At 29.1% G+C, this 25280-nt stretch overlaps 1 protein-coding gene across 1 annotated transcript in view; it reads right to left on the reverse strand.

Annotated features, from left to right (window-relative positions):
- Positions 1-19462, reverse strand: part of LOC107439446 (glucose dehydrogenase [FAD, quinone]-like) — a gene marked incomplete in the record, with an annotated part of 25085 nt that extends 5623 nt beyond the window's left edge. Inside the window, 8 exon segments of the mRNA XM_071183310.1 lie at positions 2303-2453; positions 3262-3429; positions 7171-7292; positions 10475-10606; positions 13705-13894; positions 14496-14698; positions 16918-17096; positions 19354-19462. Of these exon segments, the coding sequence (XP_071039411.1) occupies positions 2303-2453; positions 3262-3429; positions 7171-7292; positions 10475-10606; positions 13705-13894; positions 14496-14698; positions 16918-17071 (1120 nt within the window).
- Between the last annotated feature and the right edge of the window lie 5818 nt (positions 19463-25280).

Here is a 25280-nt window from a genome sequence, read left to right on the forward strand (position 1 = left end):
CCCAAAAAAAAAAGACTGCATAGAAAGTAAAGAAAAAATGCAGAACCTGCTTAAGCTAATGCAGTGGTTCCTGAACTTTTTTGTCTCGTAGACCCATTGCCATATTTTTCGGTTTCGGGTAGACCCCTTACTTACCTGATATTGATTTTTTGTAAATTCATCAACTTCAAATGTAAAGCTATTCACTGTGAAAGATTTAAATTTCTAACTGTAGTGAAGTGTTGTATGAAAATCCTAAGAAGAAAGATATGTTAATTTTATACATTTATTAATTAAATCCAAATTAATTTACCAATCCAATTAATTTACCGGAAACCAATTTACAGCGGAAAAATACTTTTTTGTTACAAAATAAAACCTTATACGCCGAGAAAATAAAAACGTACGCGGGTGTAGCTGCAGGCAACTGCTAGTTTATAATAATTCAGTTTCATATAGCAGAAAGTAACCCTAATAACTTAAATTTTAATGAAATGTTTACCTTCTAGATTCTTTTATAAATTATGTGGAATGTAGATAGATATATGTCTTTATATTATACGGAAGTACAATGTAAGTGAATAGGTACTATCAGTGTATGTTGATTATTCCATTCATGAAATGCCAAAATTAAAGTCACGACATTCTTATGTGAGAAACACTATCGTTTCCCCCCATTTTCATTTCACGGACCCCCAATTTTTCTTTCACTTGACAAGGACCCCTTGCAGGTTGTCGTCGACCCCTGGGGGTCAATATAGACCACTTTGGGAATCACTGAGCTAAAGTTATAAGCAGATGAATAATTATATATAAAAATAATATAAATTATTACCTCTTCAGTGATGCCTAAGACTTTAAAAAGTCCAATATCTCCAGCACCTATAAAAACCTGGTAGTTAGATTATCAAATTTCGGTCGTACATAGCCATCGTTCAAGAATGCAGTAACTACTGCACCTTCAAGAGAAGTTAGTGGCCTTGCAATTAAACCATACCATAAAATTAAGTAAGCACATATTATGGTTAGTTTAAAAGTCCAGTACTAGTACTTACCGTCTTACAAGAGAAGTCCGCATCTTGGTACTTCCTATTAAAACTAAGTTAAGCTTCGATTGAAGAACATGTTAGAAAACCTTGCATAGGGTACAAATTAGCAAGCTAATATGCTCTTAGGGTAAAATATGTCCCATTAATGTTTCAGTACATGTACTTTTAAACTTCTATATATATATTTCTCTTACACGGCGACAAAAAAAAGCCTCATTACGGATCCCCGAATGGCAACGCTAGAAAATCGACCAATGATTGCTGCTAAAAATGTCACATGCCAAATCTAGCTCATGTGGCTCAACATATAGGGCTTTTAAAAACGGAAGCTGAAATAACCAGAGAGAGCATTTTCACCAAATGTGAAGATTTAACGAATTACATGTCATTTATTTGAATTCAAATTTATTTTAATGACTTAGTATTTACTAAAAAGATGTAATTTTTGTTTTAAAAAAAATGTTGTTATATGGATTTGAATTCTTAGAATTTTGTGCATTTGCAATGCACCTAAGTTAGTAGCGAGTGAAGTGAGCTTGTTTTGCGAAGCAAACCATATAAGATTGCGTAGAAATTTTCGGGGGTTGGCGAGCGTTAGCAAGCAGGGGGCGCAGCCCACTAGTAACAAAAACATCTAAGCTTTTGTGTAATGGTCAGACTCTCACCAGATAGATTCCGAGTTAAAATTCCAGTTGAGATGGTTGAATTTTACCACCAATTTTCTTTTCTGATAAAAGATTGATAGCAATATATTAGGTTTTATTCAATTTCTAATTTATTATTTTTTGATTTAATTCAATTTGTTTTTTTTAAAATGAAATTTTTAATAACAGAAAATTAATGGATTTTTATTTTTACATATAATGTAAGAATTATTTAAGAAAAATACAAAATTTTAATTCGCATTTTAAATTTATTTGAAATCTTGAAGTCTGTTAGTTTAAAGGTAAATGAACTGAAACTTTGATGATGCATATCATATTCAAGGAGGATATTAAGTGGCTAATTTGTACCTATCCAAGGTTTATATACATGCTCTTTAATTTAAGCTTAAATTTGCTTCAATAGAAATTTTTGAGATGTGTACTTTCTTTGTTAGAGTTTAGATTAATTTAGAAAAGAATGAATTATGCACAAATGTAGGAATAATGCTTGTAAGAAGTTAATTGTAAACTGAATATTTAATAAATTCTTATTTTCAATTCATGTATAGAAAATTATTTTACCAGTGGTTTTTGACATTTAAATTTGATACTATCATGAAGAGAAAATACCTGTTCTCTTTTCTATGTACTGTTGGAAGCTTGCATTGCTGGCAAGCAACTTGGTGAAAGAAAGTATGCTTGGATTAAGTTCATAGACATTTGTTGCTGAGTAGTGTTCTTGTAAATTGTTTCCAACAGGTAAATTAGCAGCAAGAGGAATCTAAAGTTATTTTTGAAAAAAAATTCAAAAGTAGAGAAAACAAGGAAAAAATTACTGAACAATGAAAAAAGGAAAAAAGAAAAATGAAAATAATAAAAATAATTAAAGTCAGAAAAAATATATCCGAAAAAAAGGAAAAAATTTATGAAAATCCGGAAAATAAAATATATAATCTTTTCATCAGCTCACACGATAATATCCGCAAAAGGTGTGCTTCTTGATATTGTATCAATATAACCAAAGAAAAATTTATCAATACCATAGTGTGAGGAGCACTAAAAAAATTCCAAAAAAATGCACAATAAATAAAATAAAATAAAATAAAATTGTTTTTCTTAAATTCCTTTTTTTTAATATGCTGTATATATATATATATATATATATATATATATAGTTAGTCACAACGCTTTATAATTTTAGCAGCAAGTAACATCCCTCGCGGTAGCTTTTAAATTTCCATATTGTTTTCTTTATTTTATTTTAAAGAAGCANTATATAAATATAAAGAAAACAAGAAAAAAATATTTTATAGAGGAGAAACAAAATTAATAATGAATTAAATGTTTCTCTTTTAAATATATTAAAAATAACGGAAAACAAAATAAGGAAAATATATGTAGTCGTCAGCTCACACGATTATCCTCACACGCAAAATAGCATATATATATATTCTAACCTAACCTTTGTACCTACATTAACCGTCCATCTAAATAAACTTTTGCCATCAAACTAAACAGTACATTCTGAAAAAATAAATAAATATCTTAATCTGAAGGATCTAAATGAAAAAAAAAAAAAACTATCTTACGCCATGCTTTTCAAGTTCGTCCTTTGGTCCTACACCTGAAAGCATTAGTATCTGAGCTGAATTGACAGTACCTGCAGACAATATGATTTCTTTCCTTGCCTTTATTTCATATAATGTTCCATTCACGTCAAATTTTACACCAACAGCTTGTCCATTTCTAATTATGATCTAAATTTAAAGAGCACAAATTTAGTAGGGGCACCTCACAAATTTAGATAGTTTCTCAGTGACTATTGCAATAAGTAAAACTTATTGCAAATCTACAAGTACACTGCAAAAAATTCAAGTCAAATTACGGTATAAAGTACGGACACTTTAGATGCATCATCCGTAAAATCCAATTTACATAAAAGCCATATTACCGTGAAATCCATATTTACCGTTAAATATTATACCGTCATTTCTAGCAGGAATATTTATTTATCTAGAGTCATACGGTGATTTTTCTATAATTATTACTGTAAAAATTGCAGAATATCAAATTTTTTGTAGCGTAACATGTTCTGGAAGAAATGGATTTTGCAGAAAACAGTATCGGCACCCTGAGTGTCGGTACTTTTTACCGTAATTTAATCTGGAATTTTTTGCTGTGAAACAGAACTAGTTACCATGCATTTTAAAATACATTTTTAGAAATATTGATTCAACAATGTAAAATATTGCGAGAAAATTTGCTGTTATAAGGTGTTAAATTGAACTATGTTTTCGGTTATGTTGAACAATATCATTGTTAATACAATATCATGGTTAAACTATGAAGAATGAAAACGCAAAATGCCACTCTAAATTAAAATTGTAGCTAGTTTGAATGATATTAAGATAACCATGCTCCGAAATTTTTCCAAAGTAAAATTGCAACGAATTCGGCCAAAATATTATAGTTCAACGCGAATCAATATTTTTAATAATATGCACTGTCAGGTCATTTTAAGAATGAATTCTAGAAAAGCTAACAAAGACAAAAATAATAATTAAATAATGAAACATGCAGCGCAATTCGTGATTGCAACGCTTGAATACGCCCTCTAGCGGAGAGTTTATTTTCAGACTTTTATTTATTAAGTTTTCATTTAGTTCTATCAGAATCATGGTCAGAGTAGGACACCATTTTTTAGCAAATAAGTAAAATTTCCCAAAGGAAAAAGCTTAAGAACCTGAAAAAACGACGCAGCACATTGATAAATCTTTCTGAAACCAAACGAGCCCAACATTTGTAGAAATTTCTCAATAATTTTTACTTTTATATTATCGACAAACTTGCAGCCGATAACTTCCGATTTTATGATCGTATACTGTTACAGATGTGTGTATTACTGTAAAATACATTTCTTTTGTCTTCAATTCATTACAAATTAAATTTAAGTCAATATTGCTTACTTTATTCCAATGAATAAACGTGATGTTAGAACGGGCAGAACTGTGATAGTTATAGAATATTCTTCTTTATAGGATAGTACATATTTTTGTATCTATATAATTAAAAAAACAACAGTAAGGAATCATCCGAATTGCTTAGATTTAGACTTAGAGGTTGGGCAGCTCTAACGAGCAGGGCACATCCGCGAGAGATCTATTGTACCCAAACCCTAAATCATGATTAGCATGAAAGCCCTATAGCTGAAATAAAATTCAGCTGACACCTTCCAGGAACATCTTGCAGTTCCCAGGCAATGACGCAATGTTGCCCTAAATGCTCAAATCTTTAGGCAGAATAGAACTCACTATCACAGAGTATGTGTCATGATGTCTCTTCATCAAGATGACAACCCCGACAAAGAGAATTGGATTCTATTCCCATTAAGTATGGATGTCTCCTAAGGATGCAGTGTCCAGTAAGAAGAACAATGATCTTCCTTAAACTGTTTCTATTAAGCTTTAAAAGCTATTTTTGACGTACACTAGGACAGTCATTATTTAACTACTTAGATTTGTCTCTGACCGTCAGCAGCGCGCCATTGCTCATGAGCAATTTTGTCATAGAGCTTGAATATGGATTCCCTAAATTAGGTGAGAGAAATTCCTAGTGCAGGTTCAGGGCCCCAGAAAATTGCATTAGAGCCAGCTCGTGCCGCTTCATCAGCAAGCTCATTTCCACCGATACCCATATGTACAGGTACCCAATGCAGGGATACCCTGTTATGAGTGGATAGGTCACAGAGGACCGAGAAGCATTCCCACACTAACAAAGATGTGAATTTACACCTTGACAGTAATAGGAGAGCAGCCTGACTGTCAGAACAGATGCGGATAGTCCTATTTTGATATCCTCTAAGCATATCTTGCAGCACAAGATAAAGGCATAGATCCGAATTGCTTGAAGTAGTATCATTTGTGTTGACTATTAATAAATTTTTATCGTTTTCTCGGTGAATATTTTTTTTAAAATTTTGAATGAATAATTTCAATTAGAATTCAGCTATTCTGTTAAGTTACACATTGAAATCCACATCGAGATCTTACAATAATAAAATTTTGGGGTGTGGTCTGTCATCTAAAAGTAATGAAGAGGTAATCTATGTATATATTGTTTGAGAATAAAATTTTCAAACAAAGAACATTTCATTTGGAATTCTCGGGTAAAGCAAGTAAGTTTTATTATTTTTTTAATAAAAAATTTACTTGTAAATATTTTTTTTCTAATTTGATTCTATTTTGATTTTTTTGATTTCATTTGATTTTGATTTTGATTTGATTTTGATTTGATTTTGATTTTGATTTAATTTGATTTTGTTTTGATTTGATTTTTTCTAATTTGATTTTTTCTAGTAGTTCTCTACAGCATGATTTTTACGTCTGATTAATACGAATTTTAAGACTAAAAAAAAGAAACAATATGAACGTTTGCTTTCAATATGAAGAATTTTTAGAATTGTTTTTTTTTTTTAATTTTTTTCATCGTAAGCATTCTTAACTTTACGTTTTTTAGTTCATAGTTTTTTGAGAAAAATTGTTGTCAAAAACTTTTTTGCAAAATTAAACGGTATAGCATTATGTGTTTCTGTATACATTTTGCATATTTTAATGCTTGAAGTAATATGATTCAGAAAAGTATTGAATGTAAAGTTTAAATAGACCTTTCATATTAGATCATTAAATTTAGTAGAACGATTTCTCAGGCACTAGGTTTTAACTCTAATAATTAGATGTTTTACAAACATTTTCCGATGTGTTTTGAATGTTTATTCCCTGAAAAAAGAGATTCAATGTTGTTTCACCTTGTATAAGAAAGGAAATCAAACATTCTTCTCTTTTTAATTTAGCAATTCACAATAAAGGAGGGACGTTACCATGTTGCACTGAGGAAATCTCCAGTGCAACTGATAATCGTGTTGTTCTGCTAGCACACATTCCTCTAAGAAAACAGCGCCCTCTATGGGTAGTTGCTTTCGCGAATATGAATTTTATTTTTATTTTATTACAATTTTACTTCTATTTTTTAAATTTTTAAGAACAGAACGTTGTCAGTGAATTGCCGAGAGGCTTGAATCTAGATTATCAGAATCACCAATAATTGAATTAAAAAATTCAATTTTTGCAATTGGAAATATATACCATTAAAAAATATATTCTTTTATTAAACCACAGTAATTATATCCAAAAACAACTTACAATCCTTTCAAAACCAACGCTAGTCTCGTTCTGTTCTTAAAATTTTAATTTCAAAATGAAAATTCAATCACTACGTTTTTAATATTGTGTTGCATGCCTCATTATTTAATTATTTTTCTTGTTTTTGTCAGCCTTGCCAGATTTTATCCTTAAGAAGTTCTGACATACACCTCAAAATTAAATACAGCTTCCGATACTGTTTAAAAACAAATTCGTTAGAAATGAAGATTTGACTAAACTTACCATTTTTCTTCTGTTGGTAAAAAGTTATTAATTAGTTTTGGGAATAAATTGATTTACTTTATAAACGAAGGCATTTGGCAGAATATCTAAATTAGTTCGATTTTCAGCTGGCACCAATTAAGCCTTAGCGGCGCTACATCTTTGCCCATTTCGTAGATCACCTTGAGGAATGTAAATACCTTTAAGACATTAAAAAAAAACAAATATAATTCATTTATTAATGAAAAAATATAATTTTTTAATTTGACAGATACCTTAGAATGTTTAAGTATCTCAAATTGCCTCTTTAGATACTTTTCCCTATTAACGAACAATTTCCAATGTAATGCCACTAGACTTAATGTATTCAATATTCATTAGCAATATCCCAGAGAAATCATTGGCGACTAAACGCGACTAATTGCTACTGAAATCAGGGTAAGTAGACTATGGAAATTTTTTTTCCTTCAAAAGCTGATCGGAAGCGACTATTTAATGAAATCTGACTACTGATTTTATAGAATAAGTGACTATATAAAAAAAATGTATGGTTGTTAAGCTGGAAAGTCATGAAAAATCCAATTATTTAATTCGTAATTAGACAAACCACGTGCAAATGACCAAATAAATTAGGGTAAAATATAAAAAACTATGATAAATAAATAAGAAAAAAGCAATCAGGATCGAAACAGTCTCCAACAGAGCGTATCAAAAAGGGACTATTCAAATTCCAAATTGGTAATTATATGGAACCATCAGCATTTGAAAAATCACGGGAAAATTTTTGAAGACCGAGGACTATTCACGTGACTTGATGCACTTAATTCGCACGATGGAATCGCTGCGAATTAAGTGCATTTAAAAGTGATAAATTCAAAATCACCTTTATAAATCACTTACATAACATCGTATTAAAAATGTAAGAACTTGAAAAAAAAACCTGGCCGAATAATAATTACCGAAATAATATCGATAGATAAATAACTACTGAATAGATAGAATAGAAAACGGTGGGGATATAAGATTGAATTTCTACAACAAAAATGAGATCTCAAGTCTGACATTTCTACTTTTAAAAGCCATGCAAAAATGACTGAAAACGACGTTGATTTAATATACAGAGAATGATTGCGAATCAAGTTCATCAGAAAGTGATTACTCGTAAAAGCAAAATTCGTGTCTTTTGATATAATCTTACAAAAAAATATAAATAAGTAAAAAATTAAAATATAAAAATTCGAATTGCCATTCTGAAACGTCTAAAACAAAAGCAATCAAAATGCCACGCCGATTTATGAGGAAATTAGCTTAAACAGAGCCTTTTTTAAATTTATCATTCATTAACATAAGACCTTATATCAGTGCATATATTCAGAATTATACGGCATACAGGCTGGAAGGAACTTTTTAATTCAAAGGGCGAGCTTTTCTATGCATTCATATATATATANTATATATATATATATATATATATATATATATATATATATATATATATATATATATATATATATATATATATATATATATATATATATATATATATATATATATATATATATATATATATATATATATATATATATATATATATATATATATATATATATATATATATATATATATATATATATATATATATATATATATATATATATATATATATATATATATATATATATATATATATATATATATATATATATATATATATATATATATATATATATATATATATATATATATATATATATATATATATATATATATATATATATATATATATATATATATATATATATATATATATATATATATATATATATATATATATATATATATATATATATATATATATATATATATATATATATATATATATATATATATATATATATATATATATATATATATATATATATATATATATATATATATATATATATATATATATATATATATATATATATATATATATATATATATATATATATATATATATATATATATATATATATATATATATATATATATATATATATATATATATATATATATATATATATATATATATATATATATATATATATATATATATATATATATATATATATATATATATATATATATATATATATATATATATATATATATATATATATATATATATATATATATATATATATATATATATATATATATATATATATATATATATATATATATATATATATATATATATATATATATATATATATATATATATATATATATATATATATATATATATATATATATATATATATATATATATATATATATATATATATATATATATATATATATATATATATATATATATATATATATATATATATATATATATATATATATATATATATATATATATATATATATATATATATATATATATATATATATATATATATATATATATATATATATATATATATATATATATATATATATATATATAGATATATATATATATATATATATATATATATATATATAAATGGGTGTGTGTGTAGAACATTGTCAGCCCTCTGAAATCATCGTAATTACTAAAATTTCAGCAAATTTCAGTACTCATTTTCAACTGCTTCATAAAATATTTTGCAGTAAGAAGAGCAGTTGCCATTCCCGTATAGGAAACTATTTAGTCTACTACTTTAAGGCCAGGGGAGCTACTAATACAACTATTTTGGAATGCCATCTTCAGTAGATGTACCGTTTAACTTTCTTAGTCTAATTTCTAAAATATGAATTTATTACCTATCATTTTGCTTCCACAGTGACTCTCCAAATATATCTTATAACAGAAATTCCTCTTGAAATTTTGCAATAGTTTCCATATTTCAATATTTGCTATTTGAAACATACTAAACCCGATACAAATTGTATTAAGGACAGCAGTAACAATACTAAGCCAAAAAAGTTATGCATAAATATTCAGATTGATGAACTATAGTTACTTTGAAATGCTTGCAGCGTTTTATAATATACACCAGAAAATATACAAAGTTAGAAGAAAGAAAGGGACCGTTGATTAATATCCAGGGCTACTAAGGGAATTAAAAAATGCATTTTAAAGCAATTAGAAAATCGATTTACTAAAAAAAATTTTTACGATGAAATATTAAAATTTTTCATTGGAATTTTAAAAAAGAAATTTTTTTTTTTGATAACTGGTATATTTTTTATTGTGAAATACAGTTAAAATAAATGTCTTTAATGATATAAAGTTCGAAAACTAACGTTTGTAAGTTTCAAATTGAAATCAAGTGTAAACAAATTTCTGCTCAATTCTACACTTTGAATACCTTCATTATATCCTATGGTTAATCCTAAATTGATTTACCTGTTTGCTTAGGTCCATTAGAATCGTGTATTCTGTATCCCAATTCTCTTACACCTTTGATAATTTTAGAACTTAGTTTTGATTTATAAGGAATGCTTTGTACAGTTATTGGACCACTTGTTCCATGGTATCCTAAAAAGTACAAAACCTTACATTCATTTTATTCTTAATAATAGACACGAGAAAAAATTATGTAAACAGTACATTAAGTATATTAGAGCTAAAATGGTTTTAAAATATTTTTTGATGCCCAGATAATAATAGGATATACTTAGTGCTATTCACGAAGAAAAGCTAAAATATGGGAACAAAGTACAAATTACCACTTAAATGTTTTATTTTTCTGTCATATTATGACCAAAAAATAATCAAATTTTAAACGATTTTTTATTCGAACTCATTATAGGAATTCATATTCGCAGTTTATTTTTGATAATTTTTAATTATGGCTTAAAATAAGGCATTTTTTCCTTAAGTTTACTCTTTTTTTCTGAAGAAATTATGGAAGTGGAGGGAACATTTTACCTGGAATAAATGTGAAGGAAAGCAAGTGTATTTTAAATACTCACATATTTATTACGTTTCAAAATCCAGCATTGGTACGGTTTATTTTAAAACATGGAGATATCAGGGTTATAATATGCTATGAGCACTTACTGTCACCCATTCTTCATTTATTCATGAAAAAGAATTGGGAAAAGTATTACTTACAAATCGTAATTCACTGAACAAGTGCAAACTATCTCTCTCAAATTCGACGACTAAAAAAAGTTACGAGCTTGTTCTTGAAATACCTATACAATTTCATGGTTTCTGGATAACTATAGACACTGCAAAATAAGAAAATGTGAAAAAAGGCGAGCAAATCAGTAGACTGGTGTAAGAAAATACGTTGCCCAAACGGTGTAGCACCCGAACGGTGTTTGATCATAACAGTTTAAAAAATTAATGGCACAAAAATGGACAAACAATAGTTTTGCTTCCATAAATAAGAACATTCCTCACGGTCAAAGCACAAAAAATGACAAGTTTGAAATTTTTGGGTTTTGACATTGACGAAAGTTCTTATTTATGCAACCGAATCTATAGTAGGTCCATTTTTGTGACATTATCTGCACTTGATTCACTTTGTTTATATTTCTTTCAAATTTTTGATTATTTACACACATAGCAAGAAATTAGTTAAAGGAATAAAATCAGAAAATATTTTTATGCCATTTTTTTGCTTATGGTATACGCTGTAAATATTTCAATTATTTTTCAGGACTAACATACAACTGGTACATGTTTCCGATTCAAAGTATCCACTTTAATATTTTTTCAATGCACTTTGCTGTGATTTTTGTACTTTATTCATTTGGAAAAAAATATTAAGTGAACTTTTTCTACAAAAAAATACAACTACAACAATAAGTATAAAATTAATATGAAGTTTTAGGAAATGAATTTAGATCTCAAGCTATATTGGTGTAATAAATATCTAATCAAAATGGTTAAGTCTTAAAATACTAGAAGCACTGAATGGGGAAATAAAAATATACAATTATGACATAGGGAACTGTTTTTCAAAGTTCAATTTCAATTGAAAAATCTTTCATATCATTTAATCATTTCGCTTTGAGTATATTTTTTAATATTTAATTTTTTTATACAATAAATAAAATAATTCAAAGCCAATTAACTTGAAACTTTAACTTTTGGGACATTTAGTTCACTTTTAGGACGTTCAGATAACTTATAGGAGTTAAGTGAACAGTAACTCTAATTGAACATGTTTTGAAGTCACACTTGTTGAATCAAAGATGGCTTGTTAAATCAATAAAAAAAGACTTTTATTTCGTTTCGGTATTTTTCTTCATATATTGCTTTTACAAACAACAAATAAAGAAATATTTTAAGCCAGTTAAGTTGAAAAAGAGGGAATTAAATAATTTAGGAATTCGATAAACAATGTAACATTTTTGTGCGAACTTGTGAAATGTTATTGGACTATTTTAAGGATTATTACTATTTATACCATATTTCTATTTTTAAGGAAATAAGGCAATTTAAATAGATGAAAAGCTTTTGAATTGTTTAATATTACTACTTTGTATGTTTTTTTATTATTTACTTTTGTCACATAATATATAAAGGAGTGAAATTGGCATGAAGATAATATTGTTTTCAATGTCTTAAACTGAGCTAGTTTCTTGCTGATATGTTGAATTTTTTTGAACTGTTTTTGGCAGAGATCTCTGCTTAGATCGAATGTTCATATTCGAGCTTTCTTCCTTTATAAATATTTTAAATACTTTTATTTAGACATTTTAGGAAAATTTAGTTACTAAAATTTTGTACTTCCTATGAGTACTACCTAATTTTCAACTTACCAATAGTATGAATGCGGCTGGCTAGGAATTTCTATATTAAATCCTTTGTAAAATAATTATGTAAAAAAACGATTAGTTAAAAAATTGTAACTGATTTATATACTTAGTGAAGGATTTTCCATCTGAAAATTATATCTGAGAAAAATACTTTTTTTTCGTATTTCGATAATTAAGACGCTGAGGCAGAAAAAGATTTTTATTTTTTTCATTCTTATTTGCGCTTTTTTATGATATTTTTTGTTCTCAAAATTAAGTTTTCAATCAGAATTACAACAAATTGCCGCCTGAAAATTTTTTTTTTAAGTAATTGAAAATTTGCTCGCTTTTTTACAATTAAAAGATAAGATTTCATTTTTACCAACGCTTTTTCAATATAAGACAGTTAAATTGCTTTGAAACAAATCCAAAATTGTGATATTTTTTAGAATTTATTGCGTTTATTATTTCAAAGGAAGTCGTATTTCACCAATACTTTTTCTAAATTAAAAAGAAGCAGCTAAGCTGTAGTTGAATTTGGCAAAATAATAATGATTTTAAGAGTATTTTCTCTTTAGCTATTCATCTTCGACCTTAGCATAATTCTACGATTTCAGTTTTGTCTTTGTTTTAACAATTTATATGAAATTATTTTTAATTCTTTTTAGAAATGTTAAAAAAAATTACAATAGCAGCATAATACAATAGCTGTATAAAAAATAAATCTTTACAGAATAAATTTTTGAGAAGACGGGTTAAAAAACATCATACTCTATTCGATAGAAATTTAATTTCACGTTTAATTGTTCATAGACGCTTTAAATAGCATTATAACAAAATGACAAATAAAGCAATGAATTTCCAAAAAAACCATCCTTTTACCGTTTTTAGCATATTTTGGATCAGTATTATTTTCCATTTTTTTGAAATAGGGAAGTATTTCCTCATAGCTCCAGCCTTTTGCACCTTGTCTTTCCCATTCATTGTAGTTATTTTTATTTCCTCGAACATACATTCCATTATTCAACAAACTTGACCCTCCAAGTCCTTTTCCACTTGGCCAAACAATTTGCTGAAAATATTATAAATATGTGCTTAGAGTTAACATCAAAGAAATGAACAATTTGCCGATAGAAAGCCTTTAAAGTATGGAAACAGAGAGAGCTCTTTTTTATTTAGTTTGTGACAATTCCGCTTAGGTTTCCTTTCATAAAGATTAAAGATAGTTCAAATGTTGTGGAAACCTGTAAATAAGAAAAAAGTTCTACTCTGCTAAAATTTGTCCATGTTTTTTAAAATAGTGATAAAATTAGTGATATTGATATAAGTGATAAAGATAGTGATATTTTATTAATTCATTAAAAATAAAAATTGTGCAAAATTAATAGTTATAAAAATTAATAAAAAAATTTTTTATTTAAAATCTTTTTATAAAAGAAAAATGATTAAGGATGCATTTTAGGAATATCATTAGTATTTTAAGTTTTAAAAATCTCTAACTTTGGTTTAAGTTGTTTTAGTATAGGATGTTTCCTTTCTGAAATTTATCTTACATACATATTTTTTAATTAATATTACATCCATGTGAAAATTAATATTATATCCATATAACAATTAATACTATCATAATTACTACCATTAAAATTGACCATCTATATTTTGAGAACACATACCCTATTTTTAAGATTTGTTCCAGCATACTTTTGAGGAACTGTTTTATATGCCCAGTCTAAATCAGAAAACCAGAAGTTCAGCCCATAGGGTGGTAGTTCATTTAGAATTGGTGCTTCTCTTCCAGCTTCTAATAACAATATGCTTATGCTTTGTATTTCCGAAAGGCGACCAGCGACAGTGGATCCAGCGGATCCAGCTCCAACTTTGAAGAAAAGAGATATAAAGATGGTTATTGCAGCTAAGTGGTATTTCCCTTTCTCCCAGACTAACATTTTAATTTAAAACTCTTTTCTTGAAAGTAAAGCTGATTAAAATACTTGTTTATCCTCTAATTTCACCTATCAAAATACGTGATATTTAAAGCTTTTATAAAAATAGTTTAGAAAAAAAGAAGTTATCATTTTAGTACAGCATTAATTTTCTAGGTAAGTCATTACCAAAGTTCAATCTACAAATTCAAAGACGTAATAAAGTACGTTAAGGGAATAGATCCGTAGTACCATGGCCAAGAAACATGCAAACCACGTTGTGAATTTAAATATCATGAAGAATGAGTGCGCGTTCTGAATAGAGAGTGTACGAAATATAGTGGTGAGTTGAGATTTGTTTAGATGTGCATCAAGAGAACGAATCTGTATAACATGGGATCTCAAACCGCATTGAAAGGCTGATTATCATGAAAAATGTTGCACGTGATAAATCTAGAGGAGATGAAAGATGGTGGTGACTTGAGGTTTGTTTAGACGCACATCAAGAGAACGGATCCGTAGAACATGGGATTGCGAACCACGTTGAGAGGTTGAATATCACATAAGATGCACGTAGGTTCTTAATCTAGAGGAGGCGAAAGGTGGAGACAAGTTGAGGTTTGCCCTACTTAAGTTATGCGTTTGTGCACTTGGCATAACGCTTCATGCATGATAAGAGCCCCACACATTTTGCCTAACAGGCGTGTTTTTACCTTGATGTAACATACCCAAGGAAGTGGATAGTCTTCATGCTTGCCGGATCTCAATCAGTGTGAACTTTTCCTTTAGGATGACCTTAAATCACTTTTTTCTTTTAATACAGACGTGGACGCTTACCTAGGTTTAAAAAACCCTTAACCGTATAGTTCACGTCTGGCTACCAATCCAGCTCAAATAATACATAATTAATTGGATAAAATTTTTTAATGAAATAGAAAAATAAAAATGAATAAAGAAGATTTGGTCTTATCAATATCATGAATACAAAAGTCAGTTAATGGAATGAAGGCCTTAAATCATTAGTTTATGTCACGCCTGTCGCCATTATGATGGTTCTCTTAGCGGCGGTTGTTGTCATTTAGGAATATATCAAATGGCCTACCGGCGTCTTGGAACATTTCTGGAAATCGATTTACATAATTGCAGACAGTGACATTTACAAAAGGCATTTAAAGAGCTCCTTTTTTTTTGTCTTTTTTTGTGTCTTCGTTTTCTGCTGATTCAATTTTGAGTTGACGACTATCAATGTTCAACTTGGTAGCCTTGAAATTATGAACCAAATGCAAAAGACAACTCCTGAATCAAGTATTGGGAGAATTTTGCCTACATGTGGACTATTTGATGGAACTAGCCCTCATTTGGATTACATGGAGCGGAAACAATGAAAAACCTTCCCTGTTAACCAGATGGCAAGGGAATTCTAACCCACGATTCGTCGAACACTTAGGATATTTTACGTCAACATTATGGTCGGTGCGAGCTGGATGCGGAATTCATATCTACCAGTTATCGGTGTGATTCGAACCCCAGACACCTCATTAGGAGGTGAGTGCTCTATCCCCCGAGCCACCGTGACTATTTAGAGAAGGCTTGTAATAATTATTCATATAAATATTTTTTTGTTTACAAATTATAGTATCAAGTTGTAGAATCTTTTGTACTCATTTTCCCGCGTGCAGTCTACACCGTTTTCTTTTTCATACTTATTATCCTCTCATAATGGCATGCAGCCCCATGCTCTATGGATTCATCCTGTTTATGTCTCTTATCACCATCCTGCTAATTTTGCTTGACTTTTGGAACATCCTGTATTTTTTTAATACTTATAGACAATGATTTCTTTTGCTGCAATACTTCAGAAACAACAACCTAATTAATTGGTCTGGGCGTAAATCCTGATTTCCTCATTATACGAACCGAATGTATACGTATGTAGCAAATGCAGTTATAATGAAAGTTTGAGCACTTTTAATTTTTCATAATTAAATTGAGAGAGAATGACAGAATGTTTGCTTTAATTATATACAATTATATACAGTGTATAAAGTAAATCAATCATTTTTCAAAATTGTAGTAGATTAGATGTGATCAAATGTCCTTTATAAATATAAGATAAAATAATCCAGTAATATTTAAAATAACTAATAAATTGATCAATTGCAAATTTTCATACTTATGATATAATCGTATTCCTTTTTAATACAATCCGGAGTCTTAAGTGTTGAAGGCGAATTCTTTTGAGATGCTAAAGACATAAGCATTAACGGAAGAAGAGCAGAGTGAGCAAGTGGCGTAGGATAAGAATTTTCTCGAGCTAGGTCAAACATTCTGAAGACTTCATAAAGTAGTGATCTGTTTATAGATAATATATTTAAATTGAATAATGACAGTTATAAAAACTTGATGTCACATCTCAGCAAAAAACTTTTCGCATCTAGATCATTAATATTATTATAAGTATAAAAGTATAAGTAATAATAGTTCATTGTTATAATAGTTTAAAGCAATATTTAATATTTTAAGCACGAATATTATAATCATTAATACAATAATTAAAAATTAACATAAAAATTTTAAATGTCTTAGACAATCTATGTTAACATTTAGAGTGATGATATTTCACATTATCTTTAAAAAACTATCTAAAAAAAAAGAAACTGTTCACATTAATTTTCGCAAATATTAGTTAAGTATTGAAGTCAAAAAGAGCAAATCAGGGAATAAAATCTTTAAAACCTGCTTAGTTATCTATAGAGACAAGAATGCGTTTTGTTAAGGAACTTCTTAAATTCATATTCTCAAATTTTTTTAAAAATCATTTCAATCACACAGGAAAACAAATTTTTGCTGCATTTATACAAACATTTGCCTAATTCGGTGTAGGGATTTCGAATCAGAAGTTAGTTTTGCTCCTAAAGCAACTGAATTTTTCTTTAAAATGACATTGCTAGTCTATTTGTTTGTTGAAATGTACACGTTTAAAAACACTATATCAACGAAGCACTCGAAGATGCAGTATTTAGGGAAGCATTCCTAGTGGCGTATGACGACGTTACCGGGCACGGATTGTTCTGCAGTTGTAATCCTGATGATGCGCCATCATTCTCCTAGACGTTTGTTGCAACATATATTCGGTCACTTGTTACATATAACGTTTTGAAACTTGTACAATTCAACCAAAAATTGACTAAAAGAATCATGCTGATGTAAGATTTTAATTTCGCGATACAAAAGTATATAAGATCTGTTAAAAGCATCTTCTGAAACAGAAATAAAAATTATTTCCTAGCGTAATCTTTTGCTCAATACACCAATCTTAATTGTGGCTGGTCAGGGTTTGAAACAAGTTTTTGCTTTATCTTACTTAAGCAATAATTTGGGATACTTTACTTTTTCTGACGTCAGGAATGTTAGAGCGCTTCGAAACATAATCGCGTTCAATTTATTGCAAACTAAATAATAAGCTAAGCAATATTATGGTGCTAACTTATTCCTTTGATACTAGGATGCAAGTTTAACTGAAACACTGTTCAATTTAGTACTTTGTTAAGGTTGCAGAGAAAACCGTATTATGGTTCAAGAGAACAATCCGATGGTTTCCGAGAGTTTTGAAGTATTCTTAATATAATAACAGAACAACTTATATTAAAAAAGTATTTTCATGTCTATAGTTACAAATCATTCAATGCAAATATGAGATATTTGATTCTAATTGGCTCTAAAATTGATCTGAATGTCAAAAGATTCAATATTAATTTCATGGAAAAATAATTTGTGTGAAATTTGTTAAATTGCTTGCAAATTACAATCGTCATTAAAAGTCTCATTGAAATATTGTGCAGTTGTTACATGTTAACAACTTTCGATATGATATTATTAATTTAATAATTAGTAAACTAAATATAAAAATTAAAGGTATCTATCTATATCTATATCTATCTATCTATCTATCTATCTATCTATATATATATATATAAATGCTACAACCAATGTATTAAATGCCATCATTGTATACATTGCTTGGCATTCTTAAGCACGTTATGAAATGAACCTAAACAGACTGGTCAGTAAGACCATATTAATATTATATCTATGTTACAGCTAACGTATTGAATGACATCATTGTATATAATGTTGGCATTCTTAAGCAAGTTATGAAATGGACTTAAGCAGACTGGTCAATAAAGCCATATTAATAAAATGTATATGTTATAAGTAATGTATTAAATGCCATATTATATATAATTCCTGATGTTCTNGTTGTCACATCACATCAAATTTTATTTTAAAATGAAAAGTAGATAAAATGGTCTAAATGCATTACAAAAAACAAATTATGAAGTGATATTACGGGAAACATAGAAAGCTTAAAAAAGTGATATAGTTTGAAAAAATATTTAATATGAAATATTTATATATTTCATATTAAATATATATATAAGTATAAAAAATTAAATATTTGACAATATTAAATTTTTTTACTTTATGTCTACTTCAGTTTTTTTTTTCAATATTTGTTAAAAAATGTTGAATAAAGATAAATGATTTAAGGTTAATCAAATTAATCGTATATATCATATGATTTTTAGCATAGACTTTATCGACTTACCCACACTAGACTGTGTAAAATAGTTACAATTTATATGGGTACTTTAACCCAAATAGTTCAGAAAAGTTTTCTTTTAATTTAGAGGTGCAGTCAATTCTAGTACATTAAACGTTAATACGAAATAGTTATTTCAATCTACGAGTCATTAGCTTATAAATTAAATGCTTCTGTAAGTATGAGGAATCAGCTTGACTGAATAAATGCATGGATTAGATCTCAAAACCTGAAAAAACACGTATTTTCGTAAAGTGGAGCTTCCACTTTTTATAATACTTGACAGAAACATGGAATAAATAACATTTATTCTCTATATCCGATGAACTATTATATTTTCATTACTTATTTCGATTAGGTAAGGTATATTTTCATGCATTTCGGCTTATGAATACTCACCATAGCCTGATACAACATTTTTTCTTCTAGTAATGCTTTCTTTAGAATTGGAAATAAAATTTGGAATCCGTTAAAAGAAATGACTAATGAGGAAAATGATTTTTTTTCAGCACCAAAAACATTAAATTATTCAAAATTTGCAAATAATGTACGTTAAAATTAAATAAACTTAAACCTTACATGCGTATATCCAAACTTTTCAACAAAGACTTCGTAAAAAATCTTTACAAAATAAGTGATTAACTAGACTTATTTAATACACCTTAAATACTCTATTAAAATCATTTCTTACATTTACAATTCATAAATAAAATATTTAATTGAGAAATATAAAATTGGTAAGAACTGTGCACGATGAAATAATTGCTTTAGTAAGAGATAAGAGGTGATGTTTTATATCCATTGGAGAAAGAAGACGGGCTTGCAACTCGTGACTTTACATAGTGGTTGTTAGGCTTTCTTCTGTAGGAAGGGCTGTGTAAAGCCATGCCAAAATTACAATTATACCGGACAATTAAATTTTTTAATACCTATTATTTTTAAAGTATTTTTCGCCTCACTGCAAGAATTTTCTTTTTAAAATAACGGTAATTTAATCAGAAGCAACATTTTTTACCTTTACGATTTTCAAACCACTAATATGGTTAAAAACTGTAAATACAAAATTGCACGGTTTTGTAACCATTTAAAACTAGCATGGTTTCAAAACCATAAAAAAAGAATTTTAGCTGGGCATTGGAGCTAGGTTTTTCGTTAGGTAATGTAAATTGGACTTAAGTTGAGGTTGAGCTGTGTTTTATCAAATGAACCTTGGAATGTGGTTTAATTAAGTTATCTGATTGTTTCACTTATCGTAAGAGACCGAAAATACTTGACTTATTTGAGTTAAACAGATTTATGGAGCTGCCATCGTTGCTTAAACTGAGTGGCTTTATTGGATGGGTAGTCCAGTTGGTGCGATAAAAGTTTAGTTGTTTAACTGTTTTAGGTGAAAGCAGTTAATAAGAGAATTTTCTGACAGTTAGCAGTTTGAATACCATCTTTTTTATGGTTATTTGACTATTTTTTTTAATATGTCAAAATAACAATTAAGAAAAATATTAACCATTTTTCCGAGAAATTTCTAGAAATTCTCAAAGAGTATATAACAAGAAAAGTTATATTTAATGGTTTCTTGCAAAGAATACTTTTCATGGAAAAATAAACAACATTCTAGTAGGGATAACATTCGATGCTTTTTATTTTATCAAGAATCATATTAATAGCAGCATCAAAAAAGAATGGATTTAAAGTACTCTTGTGTTGGAATTAAGCTAAAAAATTGGGCTCCATTCTGCCCACTCAAAATGACACAAGTTGTTTGAACGCATTTACGAAATTGATATTTGTTCTTTGGAGAGCAGTTTCGCAGGATTACTTACATGCTACTTCATTCTATTATGAATGTTTTCAGCTCTCCAAAACAGCTAAATTGATGAAAACACTGGCTTTAGCTCCTTTTAGTTGATATTGCAAAATTGAAAATTATTTGTTTCCTCTATATCATTTGTTTGTGGTATTATTATTTCTCTCCCTGTGTTCCAAGATGTTATTCTTTTTCTTATTTAATATTTACTAAGCATATACTTTTGATTCATCACATAATCATATATAGATGCAAAGTAACATGTGATGATAAGTTTCAACTTCCAATTAAACGAGTATTATCGTTAAATTGTTAAAATCATTTTAACAAACGATGTGGCATGACATAAATGGGAATGACGAATATATTTGCTATTTATCATTTATGTCTTTGATTTGTATAATAATTTTATACTTCTCTAAAAAAGAAATATGTATAATTTGAATTTTTTTTTGTAAAAAATTGTGATGGAAATTGTTACTTACATAAAATAGATTATTACAGCTTAATCTATATTAACTAATTACGAATAAATTATTTAGATAGTGAGAAATAAATATTTTAGGCCAAGTTTGCGTATTATATTTTTTGGGTTTAAAATTATACGTCCAGCTTCATTTTTCCCATTATCATTTCATCTCGTTATCCTCCACTACATCCGCCGAATTCATGTGTACTTTCACTTACCAATGATTTCAAAACATTTTCGTCACGCGTTTGCAGAATTACAAAATATGAAAGTAGAAGATACTGTAATCATTTTAAGGAGCGTTCTTACTGAAGTACAGAAGCGCGTTCAATTTGTTAGTCACCTTGGATTGGCCCGAGGCTGGATGTGCATATGGTAATAATATTACACTGTATAATTTAAAACGTATATTATTGAGCCATGATGGCTCAGGGGAAAAAGCATTTGCCTTCCTATGAGGTGAACCTTGTTCAAATTGCAGCAATGGCTGGCCGATGCGAATTCCGCATCCGGCTTGCAAAGACCACAGCGCTGACGTGAAATATTTTCAGTGGTGTATGGATCATAGGTTAGAGTCCCCTTGTCAGGCTAACAGTGGAAGGTTCTCGTGGTCTTCCTCTCCATGTAACGCAAACGCGGTTTAGTTCCATCAAAAAAGTCCTCCAAGAAGGGCAACTTTCTCCCACTTTTTGATCCAAAAGTTTCCTTGTCTTCTGGATTGGGCTCAAAATTACAAGGCTATGTAGTTGAACACTAGTGGTCATAAACCCAAAAATTTGGTCGGCTGTTCAACGACGGTTATAAAATGAAATGTAAAATTACTAAGGTTATCCAGCCAGCCGTAGAATCCTCGTGTATGAAATTGTGATTGATACACGTTAAATCTATCGGGGTCGCAAAGTCCTCCAAGTTTTCATAATAAATCACTTCCTCTGTGGGTACTGATCTAGAAGACCTCTTGTCTTCCGGATTGGGTTCAAAATTTCATGGCTACGGAGTTGAAAATTGGTAGTCGTAAACTCAAAATTGGGTCAGCTGTTCAATGACGGTAAAGTATATATATATATATTAAAAAAATCAATAAGTTTGAGTCGCGAGGGCTTAGGCAACAAAACTTGGCTGATTCAAATTCCACGCCCGACTCACACCGACCACAGTGCTGACGTAAAATATTCTCAATCATAGACTGATCATATGTTAGAGTCCTCTTGCTGTCGAGCTAACCGTTGGAGGTCTTCGTGGATTTCCTTTCCATATAACACAAATGGGGGTTTGTTCCATCAAAATGCTCAGTTGGTTCCTTCTAGAAGTCATATTGTCATTAGATGAAACTATTTGAAAAATATTCTGTTATATACAAAAATGATTGGATTCTATGAAATGTTAGTTATCAGTATTTCTTCATATTCCAAAAACTGCTAACTCAGAGAACCAATATCATTTCCCAACATTCCCCTAAGTAATTCTAAGAAACATCTGTCCTTTACAGAATCTCAGCTAAAATTAGCATTAATTTTATATTTGAGAAATTAATGGCAAATGATTGTTGAATGATATTTTAAAAATGAAGAAATTTTGAGAGTCATAATTTAGAAATTCGTCAATCATTACCGGCTCATTTTTCTAATTTAGGATTTTCTTCGAAAGTTTTCACATCTTCTACCTAGAATTTGATATAAGAATGAGAGTTTCTACACCATGTTTCTGAATCTCTTTCACCAGAATTAAACTGGAAATGTTTAATTTAACTTCGAAAATTATATACGCATTACTTATTAGTTTTTATATATGGCAGTAAGGTTATTTTATAGGTTGTGTTTCTGAAATTTTCTTGTTCATTGATATATTTAATAACACAATTAATATTATGACCAATAGAGAAATAACTTAGTGCTGTTTTGTTTTTCGGATCTGAACTTAGTGCGATATAAAAGTCTGCAATAGATTGACAGAACTACAGTAATCGTTTTCAGAGTCTTTTGGGTTCTAATAAGCAGATCAAGAAGATAGAATTCAATGCAGTTTAATGAACCTTAGCATTCATCTATGGTACTTGGGAAATCTACCTTTATTGCTTCATATCAAAAAATAAATTTAATTAATAAATATACACCGAAGAGCCATTACATTATGACCACCCTCCATCTATAACAATGGGCTCGCTAATGGTTTTCATGGTTTCTCGCCCAGAAACAATGTTTTCATGGGGCACATTAGGACCCATAATCCTCCTAGAAGAATCCCTGACGTCTGTAAGCTACTTGAACACAGTTGGAGACATGGTTCACCCATTCATGGCAACAGTTTTTCCTGCGGGGGATGGTGTTTACCAACAGGATAATGCACCATGTCATAAGGGTCGAATCGTCATGGATTGGTTCGAGGAACATTCCCGTGACTTTTAAGTCATGTCTTGGCCCCCTAATCCATCTGAACTTAGTCCAATAGAGCATTTGTGGTCCTACTTGGAAAACCAAATTCGTGCTTCCACGCTACCCCCTCGCAATGTGAGGGAATTGCAGGACCAGTTGGTGAGCGCTTAGTACCAGATACCTCAGACTACCTATCAGCACCTTGTGGAATCAATGCCACGGTGGATGCTAGCAGTTTTGAGGGCTAAAGGTGGTCCTACATGTCATTAGCAGGGTGGTTATAATGTAATGGCTCTTCGGTGTATAAAAAACAGCAGATGTTTTTTTTCCACTTTTTAAATGGTCACGCTAATGATTTTAATTTCAAACAAGACCGAAAGCTCATTTTGAGATTGTTGAAAAGAGACTTACTCCTTTTGCTCCAATTTTTTAATTTCAATACATGTGATACTTTTAAAGACCCTAAATCAGATGTGGACTTTCTGGTGATTTTAGGTTTCAAAGAGATGATGCAGCGTGGATATACAATCTGAAATTGAAAACAATAACCTTTACAAGTTAGTACGCTGTAAATTATATCAATGCATGTTACAGTATTGTTGCTAAATGAATTGCTGCTGAAAATATTTGTGCAGACAAGTAGCATTCATGTAGCAATATCTCGAACTCATCTGGTGTATTTTTAGAATTGGTTACAAAGAACGATTCGTGCATCTTGATTGCTGTTAAACGATTTATGCATCTTGACCTTGGCGCAATTAAATTCGGGTGTTTTTTTAAACACACATTTACAAAATCATAGTAGTTTTAGGCTTGGTATCACGTCAGNGAAAACCAAATTCGTGCTTCCACGCTACCCCCTCGCAATGTGAGGGAATTGCATGACCAGTTGGTGAGCGCTTAGTACCAGATACCTCAGACTACCTATCAGCACCTAGTGGAATCAATGCCACGGTGGATGCTAGCAGTTTTGAGGGCTAAAGGTGGTCCTACATGTTATTAGCAGGATGGTTATAATGTAATGGCTCTTCGGTGTATAAAAAAACAGCAGATGTTTTTTTCCACTTTTTAAATGGTCACGCTAATGATTTTAATTTCAAACTAGACCGAAAGCTCATTTTGAGATTGTTGAAAAGAGACTTACACCTTTTGCTCCAATTTTTTTAATTTCAATACATGTGATACTTTTAAAGACACTAAATCAGATGTGGACTTTCTGGTGATTTTAGGTTTCAAAGAGATGATGTAGCGTGGATATACAATCTGAAATTGAAAACAATAACCTTTA

The sequence above is a fragment of the Parasteatoda tepidariorum genome, chromosome 7 (genome assembly GCF_043381705.1).
Source record: "Parasteatoda tepidariorum isolate YZ-2023 chromosome 7, CAS_Ptep_4.0, whole genome shotgun sequence".
NCBI classification, from domain to species: Eukaryota; Metazoa; Arthropoda; class Arachnida; order Araneae; family Theridiidae; genus Parasteatoda; species Parasteatoda tepidariorum.